This window comes from Ahaetulla prasina, chromosome 1, assembly GCF_028640845.1.
Source record: "Ahaetulla prasina isolate Xishuangbanna chromosome 1, ASM2864084v1, whole genome shotgun sequence".
NCBI classification, from domain to species: domain Eukaryota; kingdom Metazoa; phylum Chordata; class Lepidosauria; order Squamata; family Colubridae; genus Ahaetulla; species Ahaetulla prasina.
This window is the reverse complement of record NC_080539.1, coordinates 156,653,333-156,677,027: the sequence shown is the minus strand read 5'-3', so window position 1 is coordinate 156,677,027 and position 23,695 is coordinate 156,653,333. Positions and strand designations below refer to the sequence as shown.

At 35.9% G+C, this 23,695-nt stretch overlaps 1 protein-coding gene across 1 annotated transcript in view; it reads left to right on the top strand.

The window, feature by feature from the left end:
• The window catches only part of NBAS (NBAS subunit of NRZ tethering complex), a 167,790-nt gene that overhangs the window by 87,459 nt on the left and 56,636 nt on the right, over nt 1-23,695 (top strand). The window contains exons 33-38 of the mRNA XM_058178795.1: nt 9,007-9,120; nt 9,967-10,124; nt 11,513-11,617; nt 17,554-17,721; nt 18,029-18,142; nt 18,355-18,478. Coding sequence (XP_058034778.1) covers nt 9,007-9,120; nt 9,967-10,124; nt 11,513-11,617; nt 17,554-17,721; nt 18,029-18,142; nt 18,355-18,478 — 783 coding nt within the window. The remainder of the gene's footprint in view (nt 1-9,006; nt 9,121-9,966; nt 10,125-11,512; nt 11,618-17,553; nt 17,722-18,028; nt 18,143-18,354; nt 18,479-23,695) is intronic.

The window sequence follows — 23,695 nt, the reverse complement described above, 5'->3', positions numbered from 1 at the left end:
ATCATTTCATACTGTTTGCTGATAAATTTAGAGACGTCCCAAGTCACAATTTCAATTTTGGGCACTGTGCAAACATCTTACGTTTAACTAAAAATGTAAGGGCTTTTTGCAAACACTTTCTTAGTATCTCATACCTGTATGTATATTTATTAAATTATAGGCTGCCCAATCCCTTTGTTAATTATTTATTTATTTTTATTTGTTAATCAAATTTATACAGCCATGCATCTCACCAAAAGATTTTCTCTATTTAAAGAAAAAAATCCATAATCAACAAATGTTAGTTTTAATGGCATGGCTTTCTATTAAGGCTTTCTATTAAGAAAAAGAAGGCTTTCTCCTTCTCCTTCTCCTTCTCCTCCTCCTTCTCCTCCTCCTCCTTCAAAACCTGAGATGGGAAAAGCTCACTCTGCCCCTGAATGACAGTGCCTCAGCTATCTTGCATTATCACCCTCTTTTTCCTCTTCCAAATTTGCTTATCATTGGCCCTGGTGACCAAAGGTTTGTTCATCATTTTGTTAAGCATAGTTAAGCATAGTACTTACATGATAATTCGTGAAGTTTCAGATGTTTTTCAAATCTAGTGCAAATGAGATCTTGGGCAGTAGATATGATGGATTTGTGGATAACCGAATAACTGTATTAAAATAATCTTTTGAAGTACACTGAAGTGGTATGAGTAATGAAGAATACAGAGATTCTGAGAATAGACATTTCTCTTCTGCCAGAAGTGAACAAATTAATTCACTGCTGTGATAAACATTAGTGTCAAAGTATGAGCGTACTCCTTTTATTTAATACAGAATTCAAGCCAGGTTTTTTATTATAAAAAAATAATCATTCAAGTGCCCCCAGCCACTTCAGAACCCCTGCATGTCTTCATTACTTGATTTCATTTTATAAGGTTCTTTATCTCCCTGAGAGAGCATGCTAACTCATTGTAATGTCTACATATTTATTTTGAATACCTCCCTAACTCTTACAAAAGATAACTCCGGATGCAAAGCACATTGTTAACTCTGAGCACCAGTAATCTTTTGCTAATTCCAAAAGACTGTAATGACTCTTCTCCTCTTACAATTATAGCAATGTTTCATCTTAAATTGAAAGTATAGATAAACTGTGTTGTTTTGATTTTTTTTTTTAAAAATCTGCTCTTACTGATTAGTTTGGCGCTCTTATTTGAATTATAGTTTGCAGTCATCCTTAAATTAATAAGTTTCTTTAAAAAAACAAAACAGGAAACCATTATTTTAAATTTCACTGAAAAATAATCTAAAACATTAAAGATGCACTTTATTCTTGTCTTGGAGATGGAAAATAACATGGGGGGGGGGCGCTGTCCTCAGGGATTATAGTGCAAGATTTTTTTCCCCAAGCAGCCAAGTACAGTAAGTCAGACTGATATCCATTAAATTCATATCCATTAAAGAAGATGTTTCGTCCATCTTCTATGTTTCAGAAAGTTTTTGAGTTCATTTGGGGGCCAGACCTATTTTAGAAATCTAATTATACTGTAAAGAGTTCCATTTTTAATTGAGAGGGGGGTCAGCCCTTGGGAAATTTACAAGAAAGATAGAAATCTATGAAACATTAGAAAAAGACTTTAACAGCTAAACTTCATGATTAGTTTATATAAGCAAAGCGATTTACGGGACAAAGAACAATGCAAGTTAAAATGGAAATAACAGTCTGCAATTATTTACAAAGAGCTAAAAAAAAAAAGAAGGATAAATAAATTATGTTCTCCTAGAAGACAACATAGAAGATGTTGGATCAAATTTAAGAACACTAGCTGTGTGTTGCAGAAACTTGGAAACCACTATCTCGAGTTGCACACTAGAAATAAACTAGATGTGGTACAACACCAGAATAATAATTTTTCATAAACATAATCCCATGCCAGTTTACTGTATTACCTTCAAGATTTCTGTTTCATCTGTTTACGAAAAATAAGGCCAAGAACTATTTGCTTTACTGTCTTCGCTAGCTTTCTACAATGTGGTACCCTGCAGAGATGTTCAATTGCAGTTGTCAACAACCATGGCTATTGCTGCCAAGGAATGATATAGAAGCCGAGTTTAACATCACCAGAGACCATCATGTTAAGGAAGAGTGGGTTATATTCTCATTATTTTTTACTGACGGAAGTTAAGAGAGACAGGAATTATTCTTCAAAATAAATTTTCATAGATTAATTCTATAATAGGTTTTTAAAGACAGCGTTTCATGACAGTTTCACAGATGCTTGGCATCTAGCCTTCATGGAACAATCCTCAAAAGTGACCTGCCATTCATTTATTGCATTTTAACCTTGAAAGGACCTGGCACAAATATTGCTCGCATCTGTTTGTTATTAGATGCAGGAATTGCTCCTGGAATCATTAATTACGAAAGTGCTTTTAAAATATTTTTTGTTTCAAAATGATTGTCAGCCCAGATAGGCCAGACAGGAAACATGACCAGAAGAGCTAATTCTACCTTATTGTCATGCTACATTAGCAAAATCTGGCAAGTATAAGTTTCCCACTGTCTCCTTTACAGTCTAAGAAGTTAGGGAAGGTCCCTTCTTATTCTTTTTGTTCGCATTATGCATCTGCAGTAGTGGTGAAATTCAGCCAGTTCTATCTGGATCGCGTGATCTGGTAGTGCCAGCGGTGGGAGGCTCCGTCCACCCACCTGGACATCATCTCTTCCCATTTTTTACCCTCTGCGCAAGCACAGAAGGTTCTGTGCATTTGTGGAGGAGGCACGTATGCTCACATTTGCGAAACAGTAGCGAAGGTAAGTGAATACTACTCCTGATCTGCAGGCTGTGCCCTCTCCTGTTGGACCATTCCCTAGGAAGCATCTCTCCGGCTCCTTCCTCAAGGTCTTTCTTACATACCATTATAATGACAATGACAATCATGGGATTATTTTTTTTATATAATTAGTGATTATGTATAGGTATTTTTTTCTCTGGAGGATGAAAAGAGGTTTCTATTTTGAATGGTAAGGGGAAAAAAATGATCTTATTATTGAGGAAAATCTGAAGTCTGTATAGATGTTAGTTAGGTTTTGCTATTTGTACAGTACTTGTACCTTGCATGTCATCAAAAGAGGACGTTTCCAAAGCACAAGATCTATGTGTCAAAGCACAGAAGATCATAAAAGAATCTATCTATGGTAACAATAAAAGTAATAAATTGTGAAGAAGTTTCTGTCCATTTATCGATTGTATTTTGGTGTTTATCAGTTGTAATAGCATGACTTTTGTCCTGTATTCATCAATTGTATTAGAATTTACAAAATGTTTTTTTTTCCTGATTTCTATGGTGGGCTATAATAATAGTACATCCAGAATTTTCTAGAAATCATTGGATGCATTGGTTGTCCCGGTATCAAGACTACAATGTTTATACCTTACAGTATTCCCCTTCCCCAGCTGGTATATTGTTACAATATTCTGGGAATATATTTCCATATATATCTAGTGATTAATAACTTTGTGATAAGTGATACAGCTTGCTTCCTTTGTTCTTAATAAATAAACTAGTTACCTTATTTTTTGTGGCAATTTTTCAGAGGAAATATATCTTTCAACTTTGTTGCTTCTGTTTTTCCAGAGTTAACTAAGATTATTTGCTGTGATGTAACTTCTTGGAGTTGTTCTCTAATGCCTAAATTTACATTTTTATTTTACTTACAGAATTTATATCCCAAGTTTTTTTATGTCAAAAAACTTGCTCAAATGGTAGATGCCAATTTTAGAAATTAACTTTGAAAACAAATTCCAATTCAGAATAAACAAATCAGCTAAACATGCAATAAAGGTATAATTAAAAATACATTGTTGGTTTCCACTAAAGCTTAGATTCAGACAATACTTATTTATTTATTTATTTATTTATTTATTTATTTATTTATTTTGTCACAACAATATATGTAGGTATCATACAAAAAGATTATATAGTATATAAATACATATATGAGTAAATATAAGGAGGTATAAGCATATATATAGGAAGAAGAAAAGAAAAAACAATAGGACAGGAACGGTAGGCACGTTTGTGCACTTATGCACGCCCCTTATGGTCCTCTTAGGAATGGGGTGAGGTCAATAGTAGAAAGTTTTTAGATAAAACTTTTAGGATTATGGGAAGAGACCACAGAGTCAGGTAAAGTATTCCAAGCACTGATGATTCTGTTACAGAAGTCATATTTTCTGCAATCTAAATTAAAGCGGCTGACATTAAGTTTAAATCTATTAGTTGCTCTAGTATTATTGCAATTAAAGCTGAAGTAGTCTTTAACAGGAAGGACATTACAATAGATGATTCTGTGAGTTAAACTTAGGTCTTGTCGAAGGCGATGGAGTTCCAAGTTTTCTAAGCCTAGGATTTCAAGTCTGGTGGGATAAGGTATTTTATTGTTTTCAGAGGAATGGAGAACTCTTCTTGTAAAATATTTCTGGACACGTTCAATTGTATTGATGTCAGAGATGTGGTGAGGGTTCCAAACAGGTGAGCTGTATTCTAGAATTGGTCTAGCAAATGTTTTATATGCTCTGGTTAGTAGTGTGGTGTTTTGGAAAAGAAGCTACGCAAAATTAGGTTTACAACTCTTAGAGCTTTTTTTGCTATGTAGTTGCAGTGGGCTTTGGCACTTAGATCATTTGACATGAAAACTCCAAGGTCTTTAACGGGATGGGGGTCGTCTGTAAGGTAATGTCCATCTAGTATGTACTTAGTGTTTGGTTCTTTTTTCCTATATGTAAGACTGAGCATTTGCTGGTTGAAATTTGGAGCTGCCAATTTTTAGACCAAGCGGTTAGATGATCAAGGTCGTTTTGAATGATATAAGTATTGTCTGTGGTGTTAAATAGTTTGACATCATCAGCAAAGAGAACACAATTACTTGAGATATGGTCACAAAGATTAATGTATAGTATAAAGAGTGTTGGTCCAAGGACGCTGCCTTGAGGAACGCCACTCTTGACAGGAACAGGATTTGATAAAGCATTGCCAATTTTGACCACTTGTTGTCTGTTAGACAGAAAAGCAGATATCCATTTGTGGAGGGGTCCTGAGATGCCATAGGATGTTAGTTTTAGGAGAAGTTTATCGTGTACTACTGAGTCAAAAGCTTTGCAGAAGTCTATGTAGATTGCATCTATTGATTTGCCTTGATCTAGATTTAAAGTCCATATGTTTTGCAGTGGAGAAGTTGTAAGTAACATGATAATTTTTTTCTGAAACCAAATTGTTTGTTGGAGAGTAGGTTGTTAGTTTCTAAGTATGAGGTAATGAGGCAAAGGGAGATCGGTCTGTAGTTTTCGACTAAGCTGGGGTCTCCTTTTTTGAAGATAGGGATGACTGTGGCTAGTGACCAAAGTTTGGGAAGAGAACTGGTAGTGAAAGCTTTATCAAAGATAATACTTAGGGGTTCTGCTATATTAATGGAAAGTTTTTTTAAGAAGTATGCACATAGTCCATCGGGTCCAATAGAAAGCGATGGTTTTAAGTTGTGAAGAGCTTTACCAACGTTGTCTTCTGTGAAATCTATATGAGTTAAATCATCATAGTCATTGCTGGTTCGTTTGTGGAATGTCGGATATGTGTTATCGGAGTTAACAAAAACTGAGCCAAAGAAAATGTTGAAGAGGTTTGCTTTGACTGTTTTGTCATTGCATTCTTTGTTGTTAGAATCCTTTAGTGGTGGGATGGATCTTGAGTCTTTAAGTTTATTGTTGACAAAATTATAAAAGGCACGATTGGAATTTGTGCGCAGAAGGTTCTCTTCTTGCTTGGTGTGGTAATTTGTGCATTCAGTTTTATTTGGTTGCATATGTTTCTGTAGCGGTTTTGAAATTTGTAACATAGCCTTTTTTGTTTCTTTTCCAGAGGGATTTTTTTTTTGATTGAAGCTTTTTTATTGATATGGGTAGTTTGTTTTTCTTGGTCATGGTAGTCATTTGTGGTACATATAGTTTAATGACTCTATTGATTTCAAGTAGGAAGACTCTATAGTGGTCATCAGCGGTTATGCAGGTTGCAAACAGATTTTGCCAGTCCAGAAATGAAAGATCGTTGTTTATAAGGTCGTAATTGGCTTTTTTGAAGTTGTAGTTGGGAGTACTGTTGTTATGACGATTTAAGTATGGACGTATATTGAGACGAAAATCAATCATGCAGTGGTCACTGTTGGAAAAAGGTTCTTTAATTTGTAGTCCGTAAATTGAGTTTGAATTGTTGCAGAAGATGAGGTCAAGGCAGTTGTTGAGTCTTGTATTGTTAGTTACAAGTTGTTCAAGACCTAGGTTTGTAACAGCGTTGTATAGTGTAGTATGGATTGGGTCAGTTGAACATTCATTAGTTGTCCAGTTAATGAGAGGTAGATTTAGGTCACCCAGGAAGATGAGAGGATATGGGCAAGAGGTAGCCCATGTTAGCATTGAGGTTAGCATATTTGCATGGGTAATGTCATAGTCGGGGGCTCTGTAGCATAGTAAGAATCAAAGAATAGTGTCAAGGGATAGGTCGCATACTATAGTTTCAGGAAGAGAGAGTTTATGTGCTACTTGGATATTTTTTAGATTCAGTGACTTTTTGTAAAAGATAGCCACTCCACCACCTCTTCGGTTTTCACGATCTGATCGATAGACTTGATATTCTTTGTTTGAGATAATGGAGTCAGGAAGGGATGAGTTCAGCCATGTTTCACAAACAAAAATGATATCAAATGTGCCACTGTTTAATAAGAGGATAAATTCAGGTAATTTATTGACTATGCTTCTTGCATTTATCAATTTGCATTTGAGATCTGAAGTGATTGGTGTTGAAGAGGTAAGGGGCGTGCATACCTAGTTTTGGATGTTAGTAGGTTGGGGGTTGTATACAACAGATGGTTGTATAGATGGTTGGATGGTAGTTTGGTTGTTTGGATGGATGGTTGTTTGGATGGCTGGTTGGGTGGATTGTTGGGTGGCTGTTTGGATGGCTGTTTGGATGGCTGGTTGGATGGCTGGTTGGATGGCTGATTGATTTCTTATGTGACTTTTTTTTTTTTACTTCTTAATATATAGCACTTGCTCCTTCCACTGCACTGTTCAATTTTTAATGGTTCTATGCACCTGTATTTGAAAAAGGGCAACATCTAAATATTCACTTGGCCAGTTATTTAAACTGCTATTGGTGCATATGGTGTTCTTTAAACACTAGACAAGACAGAATTTTCAGTAGTAAATGTCACTGGGTATTTTGGATAAAGCAGTTGTTCTGTATTTAAATGTCTGGCAACAAAGATGAGAAAACTACTGTATTGTTGAAGTTGAATATATTTTATTATATTCCTTAAATCTAGTAGTTTGACTTCCTGAAATATACATATCAAGTAGCATAAGTATAAAACTTATCATTAGAAATTGATTTCACTTGAATAATTCCTTAATGTTTTAAATTTTTGAGGCCCAAGTAGTATGGTGAATATGTCTGATTAGAAGAATAAGAGCCAGTTAATAAATGTACAAAGGATAAGAATTGGAGGACTCCATGATTAGCCTATAAAATTGTGTATGAATATATACAATATAATCACACTGAATGATAAAATACCTACTTGCCATCCTGTCAGGATCAAGAGTTACCATTAATCAATCAGTGAGCATTTGTATAACGAGGATGTGCAGAGAATGAAGAATTATCACAGAACAATTCAAGTTTGTCTAGTACTTTACTTCTTGTAAGACACAAGGTAGAAGAATAAAAAATAAGATGTCAGTTTTGTTTTGTTTTGCTGTATTATCTTGATCTGTCACTCAAACGCAATTAAGAAAAAGCAATTTCTGTCACATCTGAATGTGTCTACTTTCCTATAAATTAGAAGTAATTGATAAATTTACTGTGTTGGTAAGTTTTGAATTAATTATATCAATTTGAGTTGTCTTGAGTGGCATGCTGGCCTAAAAGTGGAGCTCTCGCCTTACAATCAGGAGGCTGTGAGTTTGATCCTAGATAGCGGCAGATATTTGTCTATCTGGGCACCAAGAGGAAATATCTGCTGTGACCTCCACTTAGGCATCAGGAAAGGCATCCAGCCAGTAAATACTCAGCTCCATTCAGTCACCCCGACTCTACCCAGAAGCAAGGGATTATAGAGTTGTTAAAAGAAAAAATAATAATTTTGGGTTGTCTTGAAAAGTGGGTAATGTCATTTGTTTGTAATGTTGTAAAATATTGTCTGATTTTCGTAGATGGGGAAAGTTGCTTAGTGCTTTCTGAGCTTGGTTGTTTTTTTGTAGACATTTCAATACCCACCTGGTAACATTATCAAAGCATGCCTATTTTTGGTATGCTGTATACATTTTATTTTATTTTATTATTATATTCAAGAAACCCATGGCTGCATCTTGTATGCCATTAGCCAATTACTTTTGTATCTGTCTATTCCACTTTTAATTATTGTGAGGCAAACCACTAAGTATATAAATTGTTGTTGTTAGTTGCGAAGTCGTGTCCGACCCATCGCAACCCCATAGACAACATTCCTCCAAGCCTTCCTGTCCTCTACCATCCTCTGGAGTCCATTTAAGCTCACGCCTACTGCTTCAGTGACTCCAACCGCCACCTCGTTCTCTGTTGTCCCCTTCTTCTTTTGCCCTCAGTCTTTCACAGCATTAGGCTCTTCTCCAGTGAGTCCTTCCTTCTCATTAGGTGGCCAAAGTGAGTTTCATCTTCAGGATCTGGCCTTCTAAAGAGCAGTCAGGGTTGATCTCCTCTAGGACTGATTGGTTTGATCGTCTTGCAGTCCAAGGCACTCACAGGAGTCTTTTCCAGCATCATAGTTCAAAGGCCTCAATTCTTTGGCGCTCAGCCTTTCCTATGAACCAACTTTCACAGTCATACATTGCAATTAGGAAAACCATAGCCTTGACCATACGCACTTTTGTTTGGCAGGGTGATGTCTCTGCTTTTTAGTATGCTGTCTAGTTTTTCCATATAAATATATATATATATTATTTTGTAGGTGATGACCAGATGGAGAGAAAAGGACAGGTTTTGATACTTTTAGTGGAACAAGCACTCAAATATCAGGATTACAAAGCTGCAAATATGCACTGTCAAGAACTTATGGCTTCAGGTAGAGTATATCTGTACCCCATCCATAGGTAAAAATGATGATAAAAACGATCTTGGGAATTTTCTAGAATCTAAATTGTATAAAATACCATGTTGCTTTTCTCCTGAAACTTGATTAGTGCCTATTATTTGTTATTTCTGAGGTATCTGTAGATAATATGCTATGACATCCTTCATACTTCATACATCCTTCAGTTTTTTCCTCACTCTGCTAAACAAATAATTCCCTCAACACTGTCAAGCTATTTACTAAATCTACACTACTATTAATCTTCTCATCGTTTTCATCATCAATCTCTTTCCACTTATGACTGCATGACTGTAACTTTTTGTTGCTATCATTAAGAGTTAAATTGCAACCTATGACCATCATTTGTGTTGTAAATGTTGTACCTTTGATGAAGGTATTTTTTTTCTTTTTCTTTTATGTACACTGAGAGCATATGCACCAAAATAAATTCCTTGTGTGTCCAATCACACTTGGCCAATAAATTCAATTCTATTCTATTCTATTCTATTCTATTCTATTCTATTCTATTCTATTCTATTCTATTCTATTCTAATCTGGAAGATTCTTGTTTTCTAGTGCAGAAGCTTCAAAACCAGTTATTGTCTTTTTTTTTAATGGAAAACAGCATTTGTATGTTGAGTGAAAGAAGATGATTGTGATGAGATAGAGTTGGATATTACATCTCATGGGACAGCAAGATGGGCAACATATAAATTTAGCAAATAAATTAATAATACTGTATAGAAAGAATTATTGAGGATGGAATGATGAGTGAAGAATATAGTTAATACATTATCTATTTCCATTCTGTGTTCCTTTTTGTAATATCCATGGCAGGATACTCTAAAAGCTGGGAGGTTTGTAGCCAGCTAGGACAATCAGAAGGATATCAAGACATGGTGGTTCGGCAGCAGCTCCTGGCCTATGCTTTGACGCACTGTCCCCCAAGTGCCATAGAAATGCTATTGGCAGCAAGCAATATTCTACAAACCGAGGTATCTCACAATTTTCTAAAGCCCTATTTACTGCCTGACTAAAGAATAACAAGTTTCAACTTTATGCTGGTAGAGTATGGTACTGGACGATTGATTTGAATAAAATACCTAAATAGCAAAACAAAGCCAAAATGGTATACATGGGTTTGTTTTGCTCCTTGCATAAAATTCTATTTTCAGTCAATAATACTAAAAAAAGACAGTTTGTTATATTGTATACTAGATGTTAAAAGCACATTCTTATTTGACTAATCAGTAAATGGAATGGGAAAATACCTAATATTACTAATTAGAATGGTGTGTGTGTGTGTGGGTATGGGTGTGGGTGTGTGTGGGTGTTTTAAAAAGTATACATATCTTTAGGAATTGATTGGGGGAGAATGGAGTAACAGGAATAAAACTTGATAATTTTGGGTGTTGACACACCCTTAGCTTTTTGCTATGCATAAATGTATCATCTACACTTCTTCAAAAACCACTGCTGGTTTGTGGATGACTTGTAGGGTTTGCTGATAACATTCATCATTTCAAAAAAAGAGGCAAAACATCTAAAATAGTCCCCTTTTTGTATTCCTGCATAAGTTTGTAGTAGTGGATGCAAAAGAGTGAGAGGAGAAAACTAACTGGTCAAGGGCATTTATGGTTTACAAAGAACCATAAGTAAGGCTTTGTTTAATATTCATTCAAAGTGTTATTGCATTGTAATTTGCTTTGTATTATCCATACAAGATTTCCACTTAACTTTACCCTTTCTTTGTTTATTCCCATTTGTTCTAATATGAAGAGTAAATGTAGCCATTAGTCATAGGAATTACATTTTATTATTCCAGTCTTTCCTAAAAGGAAATTTATTAAATGATGATGGTGAAGATGAAGATATGTGAACCCAATAAAAATGTAGAGTTTCTAAAGCTTTCTGTTGCCATGAAAATAGTAATCTGGAGAGGTCTTAAAGTAAATGCAGTTTTATTTCTGTTTCTTATTATAGATTCTGCAGCTCTATATGTATTTATGTTCTTTCTAAGTTAACGTAATCACCTGTAAAATTCTTGCTTCTTGTACAGTTTGTTTTTCACTTTCTTTTTTTACTTATATGCATTGCTTCCCATGATGTGCATAGAATACATAGAATATATTACACAGGCTTCTCCCCCCCCCGCCCCCTCCTATTATTTTAGATGATTACAGGAAAGGCATAGATTCTGATTTTTAATCAGAATTTCATCTGATGAAATGAAATGAAATCCGTTCATCTGGAAAACAATTTAAATTATTTTTGGGAGGAGGGGGGTGCAAAATGTTCACTACCATATTCAGTCTTGATTTGGCCTGAATGATTTTTTTAAATTTCACCAACGGGTACTTTAAATTTGTAATTTTATTTGTAGGTTCTTTATAACACAGTCAACTACAAAATACGACCTTCTGAAAAGGGAGAAAATGTAAATATTTCCAGATCATCAGTTGGAATGAAATTAGAGTGTCCTCCAGAGGTAAAAAAAATATATATAATACTGTTTTCTCCCCTAATTTCATTTCCTTCGGAATTAACATTAGTTTCTCAAAAATAGCTTTTCATTTATTTCTTTTGTCTTGCATCCTTTTCACTTAAGTCTTTCATACTTCTCATCTTGACTTTGACTCATTTTGCTTCTCGAGTTTTTTTTCCTCTTTTTTTCTCTTAGCTTTTCTGTGCTCAAAGCCTGGCTCTGAAGTTCTCCATTAAACTGCTTAAATGTCATGCAGTTTGTATAACTTAATATAATTTCACTGAGCCAATCAGTAAGCCCAAGTATTGCAATACAAAGAGAACACTTTGGGAGTTCATTATGGATTTCTTATTTATTTCTGTCTAAGGGATCGGACATATGACTGAAGGGGAGAGTAAGAAAATTGCAGAAACGAAGTACAGAGACTGCCCCATCTGAAAATGAAAGGGATAGTTCTGAAATGAGAGAGCATAGAATAGAAATACTCTCCCACTTTTTTTGCTGCCTCTATTCAGAAGAGGCAAATGAAAAAGAGGGTGTGTGGGTGGGTGTTAGTTTTTAATGAGGAAGAAATGGAAATGGAAGCTGCCCCAATTAGGAAGTGGAAAGAATGAAGACATGGGAATTTTTAACAAGAAAGAATTGGAAGGAGAAGTGGCAACCTACTCCAGTTTCTCAAACTAAATCTGGAGGGCAAGGTGAGACAGAAAATAGAAAAGATAGGTAATAGAAGGGTTCAAGTAGGCAAGATAGAAATCAGTAGTTCCCAGGCCAGAAGTTGCTATCTAATAATACAATAACTAATTGGCTTTAAAGCTACAAAACATCATGCCAAGTATCCATTAATACCTGCTGTCTTTGAGCTAGTAGCTTAAGCCTTAAGTCATTTCACAAATTTTCACAAATTTGTCAGGCAAGGAGGCAGGCAAGGAGGCAGCTACACAGATGCTGCGGGATCTTGCTTAAGGAGTGGTATGAGGACCAGTGGTGCTAGCAGATTCTGTCTCATTTGTTAGGTAAGCTAGTTCATCATCTGAGCTAAGTGATGCGTTTGAGTTGACTTGAAAAACAAAATGTTATTGACTTGGTCACTAGATAGTGGTTTTTGCCAGGAGGTCAACACCAATCAGTTAATCCTTGAACCATAATCGATGTCTCTCCTTCCATGGAAATAGAAATAAAGATTTGGCCTCAAACTGTAAGTCTTCCTGATTGGGCCTGGCGGTAAATTAAAGAACTTCTGATGTTTCATGGCTTAACTTAACTTCTCAGCTTGATCAAACCTGGCAAGGAGGCAGGGGGTAGAAACTGATGCATACGCTATTAGATCTGAAAAGATCTTTTAAGAACCTGCAGAAAAAGAAAACAATTTTTCTCTTGAATTACCTCTTCCCTAGCCTAAGCTTGGCTGCTGTCATACCGATAAATAATTTATGCTATTACTGTAATGTATTCAAGAGATACTTGACAAAAACCAAGAAGCAATGTTTTAAAGCATTAAGTGATTAAAACATAGTGCTTAAGTATAAGTTGGTATTTATTGTTTGTTAATGCTAAAGGTAATAATTGAGGAAATTTTTTGAACATGAAGTGAAGGAGGCAACTTCATTTTAATCTACTTAATACTTACATCTCTTTTTTTAAAATAAGCATGGGTTTTTAATTTATCTGTTCTATTGCACTTCATTGTATGGAAATGAAATTATTGTGCATAGGAGGTGTAGAATATAGTTGCTGTCTTTAAATACCCATTTGTTTTTTTAAATGTTTCTTGAAATACATATAGAAATGACCACTTGTTTTCTGTATAGATTCTGTTGCAATTAATGTAATATAGAGTAAAAGCCACCTGTAACACCCAGCTTCAAATAAATTCCCATAAAATCTTGGATACAGTTAGATTTTACACTGTAATAGGAAAGGGAAAAAATGAAATGCATGATAAAGAATCATATTTATTACATTTAAATTAAATTTAAATTAAATTTAAAATAAATGCAATGCGGTTTCTTTTCCTGACTCCACTAACATTTTGAACAGCAAATGTGGCTTCTGGCCTGCAGAAGTTCCTGCTCCCCAATAAAGCACCAGCAAATATGAAGCAAACAAAATGTTAAAAAGTTACGATATTTATGTAGATACTTACCAAGCACATCTAAATTATATTAAAGTAACCAAAATATCTTTACAATCCCCAAGGCCTGTCACAACTTTTGAACATCCCTAATGTTTGGAAATTGAAAGTTGAAAAATTTGACACGCCCTAAATGAAAGTCAATAAAAGTGTGTGTTTATGGGATTTATCTACCATCTGAACCTAAATGGATTTTAGGTGATAAACATATACAGGGCAGGGGTGAAATGCTCCCAGTTCAGGCCAGATTGGCCAATCCGGTAGCGATGGTGGCGAGTGGTTTGGAGAACCGGTAGGAAAAATCCCTGGGCCCCCCGCCCATGCTCACCCAATCGCCTGGTCGCCCGCTTGCCGCTTCTTTTAAAAAAATACTTTTAAAAGGTTAAAAAAGGGCTCTGACAATCACAGTTGAGCTGCCTGATCGTCAGAGTCTTTTTTTTACTTTTAAAAGCATTTTTTTACAACCTAATATTGTACATTACTTTTAAATGCTTTTAAAAGTAAAAAAAAAGATTGCGTGCCATAGCTGATCAGCACCCTCCCCCCCCCCGGCGCTGTTCTACTTATCCCATGCCTCCCTTTGGCATGCACTGCACACACCCACATGCGCACCTCACATTTGGTGCATGGCACGCACTGCACATGCGTGCGCCCAGTGCACATGCACAGCCAGAAAACTGGTAGTATGGTTCAGATTTTACCACTAATACAGGGAATAATAGCATGTACGTGGAGAAGGTGATTTTATTCTTGTTTTGTTGAATAAATCCATGGGTTATCTAGAATTATTGTGAATTTTATAAATATAGTTTTGAATGGTTTAAGATGCTGTAAGAGTCTCTCCATGATGCAAAAAATAATTCTGTTAATTAATTAATCAAACACTACAATTCTGTCACTTTGGGAGATCTTTGGTACCAACAATATGTACTTGCTGAAGGTTTCTTCCATTTGAGTGAAACAGATAAAAGGAAGCATTGGGATCATGAAAATTGTCAAAGAGGCAAATCTATGTTCACAGAATGGGATTATAGAGCAAGCATAAGAAATCTACTATAGAAGATGAGTAGGCTGAGGCCAAAGGAGAGGTCAAGGGCATCATCAATCTCAAGTCCCTTCACGCATACAAGAAATCTGGGTCCAGCCCACCTTGAATTCCATTGACTCTTATATACCACCAATTTGATCGTTAGTAGTTCTGATTCTTCTAGTGAGTGTTACATGCAATAAACCTGGATTCATTTGAACCATATTGACTGGAAGCTGGAAGAAAAAGTGTAGGTGTAAAACACATCTTTAATTCATAACTGCATTTAAGAGAAAAGCTCTTATTTTTGTTTGTTGCTTTTCTTAAAAAAAAAAGAGCTTTAAATGGTTTTACAGAAATAAAATCAGTTAAACCAGCAAAGAACTAGATAATATGTGTCATCAGCTATGGATTTTCAGTTGCTCCTACTTATCATAATTATCGATGTCACATATTTCAGTGGGTCTACTTTAAGTAACAATAGGTTTGAAATTTTTAATCAAGGCTTCTTTGAGCTATAATTAAAATACATTTTGCAAAGCAATTAGAAATATGGTTAAAAGATAATATCTTAACTCAACAATATTCTCTCACACACACTCTCTTTCTCTGTAACAACTATGTAATCTAGATGTAACAACCATGTAATCTGACAAAGCAAGAAATCAGGTTTTAATTAAAAAAAAAACTTAATAAAGCTATCTGATTCCATTACAATTCAGATCTGCATACAATATTTAAATGAGAAAAGTAATGTTTAAAAGGCTCTTTGGATTGATGTTAGAGAAGTGGGGAAGACAAATCTTGGTGGAGGAATAGTTCCAAAGAGCCAGGAATACTTCCTAGGTCCCATTAGATGACACTGTTCAATAAATGGGACTCCAATTCTTCCTTATCATACAGAAATAATGGAAAACGGTTTTCCCTTGGATAACTAGATCCTACGTCACAGAGGGCTTTATTCATAAAACTACCAGCACCTTGAATTGCATCATGAACCCTACCAGTAACAAGGCTGCTCATGAAGCAGAAGGTTTACATGGCCATGCTGTGCATGGCAATAGCTGCCTGTCTCCAGATGAAACTTCCAAGTGGTTGTCAAAAACAACTCCATATAGAACACATTGGAATAATTCATGAAAGAGGTGACCAAGACACGAGTAATTGTCCAAAGGACAATCCAGGTCTAAGGTCATAATGAGCAATAAGAAAAATTTGTGCAAAGGTTTTCCTGGCCACAGCTGCCACCTGCTGTTTGAGCAGGAGGAAACCTCCCAAAATTGCATGCCAGTCCCAAAAGAAGTCCTATTCAGTTCTAACATTTCCAGTCCTGGGTATTCCAAATACACACAGCCATTTAGTCTTATAGTGTAAATCTAACCAAATCTTGTTATAAATCAGGCAGATCCCTAGATGGCATCCAGCTTGCCTACCAAATATATAGCTTATACAGGATCATGATCTCAAATGAGATGTGTGATTTTTTTTTATCCACATAGTGTTAGGGTTCCAAGTAAAGTCCATAGGAAATCAAAACTCCAAGGCAGGGTTCCTCCAAGTGTAGATTTATTAGGCATGTCATATTGGCACAGCTGGTGAAAACCCGAATCTGAAGTCTCCCCGGGTTTTCCTCTCCCAGTTCAAATCCAAAGTTCTTCCCCACATTACACAGAACCATCACATGCCCCAATCAGGTCTCTCTCCCCATCCCAGATGCCTCCTATCTGGTGAGAGTATCCTTGGTTCCCAAAAGAAAGAATGTTATTTTGGCTGCATATTCTCCTCAGCTATCTCTACTCCCCACTCCCTTTCCCACTGTGGCAACCCTGAAGATGCTTAAAGATGGTTCCAGGGTTGACACATAGGATATCCTCAATCTTACATGATTAATTTCCAGGATGAAATCAGGTATTCTGTGATAGAATAAAGATATGAAAGACAATGCTGGATGTCTGATCAGTTGAGAAATCCATTCTTCTGTGGTTTTCGTGCTTCCCTAAGTGTATACTTAGATGTGATATAGTTTTTCATGTCATTAGAATGTTATAGAAAAGAACACATTTTAACAAAAATGTACATCAAGAAAAAATGCTTTATGGATATTAATAGGCACTATTATGATCAGCCTTCATTCTAAGAATCAATAATTGATTCTAAGCTAAGCTAAACTTACTAGACAAGCTGTTCTACTATGTGGAAATATCATGCTTATTTTAGAAAAGCACTCTGCCAAACAACTAAATATATTATTTATAGTTTTTTCTTTTACAACTTTCAGCAAAGCTTTGTTTATTTGTTTACTGTTGTGTCTATTTGAAGTTTGTAATGTCAACCACGATAATCTTAATGAGACTGAAATGCTTCTAATTTTGTAATGTATAATTAGATATTCAAACTCTTCCTTCCAAACATTTGGAATAAAGCAAAAATATTGTTTTATCAGCTGTCAAGATTCATTAACAGGCTTCTAATCAATAGCTGATTATTGTAAAACACATTTTGAAATGTTATAGTTAAATAAAGAGTAATCACAAAACTGTTTTACTCATGTTGGAAATTGCAGTACTGTATTAAAATATGCATATATAACCGAGAATGAAATGGGCTTTTGTTACCCCATATTCACATGACACTTGCAGGAAATGCAACGGTTGAAATTGGCTAACCTTTGGAAGATGCTTTATGCTTTTTTTTTTTTGGCATGTCTTGATTTAAAAAATGTTTTCTTTGGCAGATAACATTTAATGCTTACGTGTTGTTTATTGCATAAATTCACAGGCTGATAACAGCTTTTCCTCTAGTCAGTCTGCTGATCTCCTGCAGTGGACCACAGCTAAAACCATGAAGGTCCTTTCTAACACAACTCTGACCACGAAGGCTGTGTTGCATGCTGTCAGTGATAGACAGTGGTGGAAGAAGTCAATAGCTTATCTTCGACCGTTGCATGTAAGAAGAAACCATATGTTAGTTTTCCGGTTGTTACGCTTTGGTTTGTTAAGTGCATCATTACTTTGTGTTCCATAGGGGATTATGTTATGGGCTTTCATAGGATTCAACAGAAAATACACAGAAATATTATATGTACCTCAAAAGTCCTGGAGTATGCATTTTCATCTTGGTGTGTGGCTGTTCAGATTTTCCCTTAACTTTATTGCTGGAGTGAAATGGAGAATTAAAGTATAAGTCCCGATAAGTTATGATATCTTCACATCTGATGTGGTTTTAATAATGGCTCTCCTTCTGTTTCTGAAAGGGTCAAGAATTTGGAGATGTATTAAAAAACACCTCTGGAGCAAATGCAACAATTGAAAAACAAGGGTGTCATCCATTTTACGAAACTCTGATTGACAATCCATATCTTTCAGATGTAAGTTTAAAGCCTACTAGTACTTTTTAAACATTTCTAATAACCTGACTTACACTATGTTCTGGAGCTAGATAATAGATGAGATCTTATCCAGTTAGCATTGGGAAGAATTAACGTATTGAATATTAAGTGCATTTCTAGCTATAATAATTATTTTAGGAGTAGTTGAAATATTTAAATACTCTGCTATGCTTCAAACTCCTGTTCTACAGAATGAAATAACTTATACCATGTATGAACATGCTCCTTTGGAAAGCTTTGCAGAAGTATTGTTGAGAACAGGAAAGCTTGCAGAAACTAAAAGTGAAGGACATGATCTGTTTCCTGCTACAGAAGGTAAAATATATACATGTTTATCTGGACATACAGTGTGTTCTATTAATATATTAATTATTTTTTATATATTAACATATATACACAACAATGTGAAATCACAGCTGACAGTTCTTTAGCTGGTATTGGCCTTCATACACATTGACTTCTTCCCAAGCACCTGGGATGTCATAACATATCGGTATCCTGTATGTGCTGTATCATCATGGTTCGTTGCACAGTCAGCCAAATGTGGCTGACTTAGTCTGGATTTGGCATTTTTATCCACCATCAATTCCTTCCCCAAGACCTCCTGAGATGGGGAGATGTTGTTTGATGGTGTTAAAAGTATCATTGCAGGATGTAAGCTATAAAGCTGTCTTTTGCAATTGACTGAACATGATTTTATCAATGTCAATGGTGTCATTTTACCCATGTCCCAAGCCATGGACAATACTCATGGAAAATACATACAATCATAGTTTGTAATATGGTTAAACATTTGGTCAATTTAGGTGAATATATGGCAAAGGAATAAAGGTAAAAACATGATTGATTTGATTGTTTATAGTAGATTGAGATAGAAGGGTGATGAGAAGTTTTGAATGAGGGACAGCCATTATTGGATAGTCTTCAAAAGGAAAGAAAGGAAAGAGGAAAAAACAATAAGAGAGAAAGAAATCCTATATGAAAAATAGAAAATGGACATAGGATGAAGATCCTATGTAATACATTTAGAGGAGGAAAGTTTTCAAAGAATATAGTCAAAGGGAACAAGGAAAAATTAGAAAGACTAAGAAAATGCAGGATGAGTTTGATAAAACTAAAAATGGTTTTGGAAGTGGATAAGCAGTCTAAAGAATTACAAATAAAACTGATCAAATGAAATGGGATGAAGCTGAAATGGGGGAATGCTGGAAAGAATATACTAGAAATTTATACGGTATACTGATCTATAATGACAACAACGTAATGAAAGTTGTGAAAATTTTGAAAAAGTTGTAAGACTGCAGATGGAGATGGTGTAACAAGAGAATTGTTGAAATATCAGCGTGGTTTGCTTTATGGATTAGTTGTGGAGTTTGTTTAATTCATATATAAAATTCCACTATGTCTGACATTTGGAGGGTTGCCATTTTAGTGTATACAAAAACTCCAGAGGATTAGCTTGCTCACTGTGCCTGGGAAGCTGTTTGACCTTAATGGGCAGTATATTGTTTGTTGCAAAGGATGTATGCTTGTCAAAAGACGCTTCAGTGGCTGTCTATAAGAATATGCTTTTGCTCTCTTAGTTATATGGAAGTGAGAGTTGGCTGTCAGGAGAAACATAAACATAAATTGAACACGCTCCCGAAGAAGAAAAACGGGAGAAGACAAGGTCAGGAATGAATGCATGTTGAATGGATGTGGAGTGAATATAAAAAAGGGTAACTGAGACAAAAGCAGTTGAGTTGGTTTAGTCATATAGGCAGTGTAGACATTTATATAATGGAAACATGGGTATTTGGACGGACAGATACAGAGGATAATGGTGGACTAAATTATAGTTATATTTCCTTTCCTTTTTAACTTATTTATTTACTTCTTATTCTTTTTCCGTGCTTTGTATAACATCGATTACTCCAAAAGGGAATGGCATGATGAAAAATCACACTAATTAATTTTGTTTACATGTTTCTTCCCACATGGACATTCATACAAGGTTGCTCATTTATAACTGACTTGCTTTAATGTAGATAAATGTTATTTGACATTGTTGGCCTAAGAAAATCTATCACTGTCAAAGTTTCCAGGGAAACTGCTGAACATGAATGTACAGGATGATGCCCTATGACTCCGCGTGTGTATGATACTTCAGAGAAAAAAAGATCTAGTTCAGAATCTTATTAATTCCTTTTAGTAGAAATCAGATTCTTTTTTGGAGGACTTTTAGGAGATTTTAGTGCTAGCTCTTAGATTTATATACTGCTTCATAGTTCGTTACAGCCCTGTCTAAGTGGTTTACAGAGTCAGCATATTCCCCCAACAATCTAAATCCTCATTTTATTGACCTCAGAAGAAGGGAAGGCTGAGTCAACCTTGAGCCGGTCAGGATCAAACTTCCGAACAGCAGTCGACAGTCAGCAGAATTAGCCTGCAGTACAGCATTCTAACCACTGTACCACCATGCAGTATATTAATGGTGTATGTATGTATGTATGTATGTAATCTCCACACATTTTGTTTTATGATATAGGATGCTTTACATGCTTAGACAGTGCATAGACCTTGCAGGTTTTTCACATGTATCCTAGCTATAATGCCATATTGTTAGGTCAGCAAGCAAAATAAATGTGGAGACTTTAAAAATATATAACATAAATCCACCAAACGTTTCCTTTGGTTTTCAAAACTGTCTTTTGACGTTATTTGTAAGATTCTTTCCCTGTATTTTCGACAATTCTGAACATTTGCTAAATATAAAACTAAACAAAACATTTTAAAAAGGGAAAAAAAGAATCAGTTTTTTTTTCTAGCTGAAGTTCCATAACAGTTTTCCTCAATCCTCATCATAATCTTTATGTTTTTATTTGTTGATTCTGTGATTTCTCTGAACACCTGATCAGCTTGAGTCTAGATTTTGTGTTCAGATTTTACTTTCTTCTTCTTGATACTGAATAGCATAACTGATGTACAATATTATGTTTGTATTTGCATAGAGTGAAGTGGGGGAGAGGATCTAAATGAGAATTTGAAGGCTTTAAAATTACATTGATCCCGAACTTCTCTCATTTATAGTCTCTGCAAGCCATTCTCTGATTCATAGTTTTTCTGTAATATATATTTCTTAATCTTTATCTTTGAAGAAAATTATGCAATTGTGATTGGACAAAATCTTATCAGAAGTTGTATTGTACTGGATTAGGCTGTTCATTTAATCTGAATTAGTATTTCATGAAGGGATCTTTTTCCAGCCTCTCTTGTAAATCCTAAGGATTGAATCCTTGACCTTGGATCTGCCACATAATAACAATAAACAAAATGACAGTTCATGTATAGTCCTCTACTGCTTTCTTAACAACAGTTTTGGAATATTCACAGCTTCCTAACTTAGTTCAGCGTCCATTGGATCAGAATTCTAATAACAGGATAAAAAAAAGATTTACATCTTTTGTTTTTCTTTTTTTACTTAGCACACTTAAAAAGTTCTGCATAATTCCACTAATAATATTATAATTATTATAATTAACCCCCAGTGAGGCATTACCTTGGCATGGTTGTGGGGCTTGTGTGCTGTGAGGAAGATCAGAGCTATGTCAGAGGTTTTATTATACTGCATAGATCTCATCAGAGGACTCCAACAAAGAGTGTCTCTTCTGCAAAACATATGGTGAGACCTAAATTACTGAAACCCAAACTGACTCAGTCGTCACCTGGGTCAACAAGAACTGCTCTAGGCGTTGGAATTTCTGGACATCTGGTGAAAAAATAGGCTACAGAACTCAGCACTATTGGCTGAGTAATCAGGGCCAGTGTTGTGTCTGCGCCCCCCCGAGCTGGGCCCCCTGCCAGAAAGTGACTCGGAAAGTGAGGGGGAAGGGCCATCAGGACTTACCTCTGGAGCACCGGCTTCCCTGGCTCAGCTCCAGGAGCCAGAGGCAGGCCAGGTGGAGGAGATAACGAGGCCTCCGTCCCCTGACTCTTCCCCCCCCAGGCCACGCCTCTAGACCCGGCTGATGGCAATCAGGCCTGGCTGGACCCTAGGTTTTGTAGGCAGGAGAGGCGGGAACAACAGAAACAGGGGTGGGGCAGGCCTAGGAAGTGCTGAGTCATGGGGCCACACCCCACAGAGTATAAAAGCAGTCCTGGCTGCTCTTCTGCTCCATGATGAGCAAAAATTGAGCTGAACTCTTTGACTCGGAGAAGTGAGCTGAACATTCGACCTGGACTGCTGACTTCCTGGTTGCCTGGCAACCCCAAGATAAAACGGAGACTTTGGCAGGCAGATGTAGATTCCTTGCCAGGACTGATAGCAGCCGTTTAACCAGCTCGCGTGGCTGAGGCCGGGAGGGGACAGAACAGCCAGGAGTTGCAGAACTGCTGGAAGAAAAACTGCTTACCCATCACAAATACACAACAATTGAAAAAAAAAGAAAAAGAAATAATGATTATTACAGATCAAGTCCAAATTGGATACAATCCGAAGATAATTGTAGCACCATTTGAACACTATCGGCATTGACAAAATCACTATCAGTCAATTGCAAAAGACAACTGTACTTGGAACAGCTTACATCCTGTGACAGTATCTGTAACACCATCGAGAACCACATCTGGCCATCATGTGGTCCTTGGTAAGGACTCAATAGGTAAACAAAAATGTCAAATCCGGTCTGAACATCAGGGTGTCTGTAGGACAAATTATAATTATTATTATTATATATTATATACATTGTTTTTGAACACCACAATATTGTTGAGATGGGCAGCTATATAATTTTAATTAAGTCAGTCAGTCAGTCAATCATACATACATACATATATACACAGGTCATTAGGGTATTTAAATATATTGGCTCTGCACTTGAGAAAGTCCATGTTGCTTTGGGAGAATATGTGCTTTCTTGTAAAATATCCCATATCCAGTCCCAGACAGAAATCCTAGCATGTCATTTCCAGTTTGGGTAGGCTGTACTTATTTTGATGGCCCAGCAGTCTGGCTTGGAGAAAGACAACTGAGTTCAGTATTGCTCAGAAATCATTATCAGTGCTACTTGTATCTTTCCTCGCACTGGGAATACTTACCAGCTGGAGTACTGAATTATAGATTTCAGCTATTTCCATAACGCTTTCATTGCAGTAATGGTTTGTAAAATGGTAATATGTTTGCTGCATTCTTTCCCATGATAAATGCTTGATTAATGGTTGAGTCTTGTGTTACATAAGGAGTGATAAATACAGATGTGCTGACTGAGAGAAGCAACTTATTTCAGGGATCATACTGCTTGTTTTTCTAAATGTTCATAACTTTCATATCATTGCTTTAGTTTTAAAGCCAGCAGATTTAGTAATGTAAATCAGCCTGAAAAATGTTTCAACTCTTCAGTTTAACATCTGCCCTATCACCCTGACTGGAAAATAAACCAAAGCATTCTCTCAGGCTAATTATACATTAATTAAACTGATTAACATTAATTGAATGTATACATGACCCTTATATCTGGAGCCAAATGAAAAAAAAAAAAAGAACTTAATACGTTC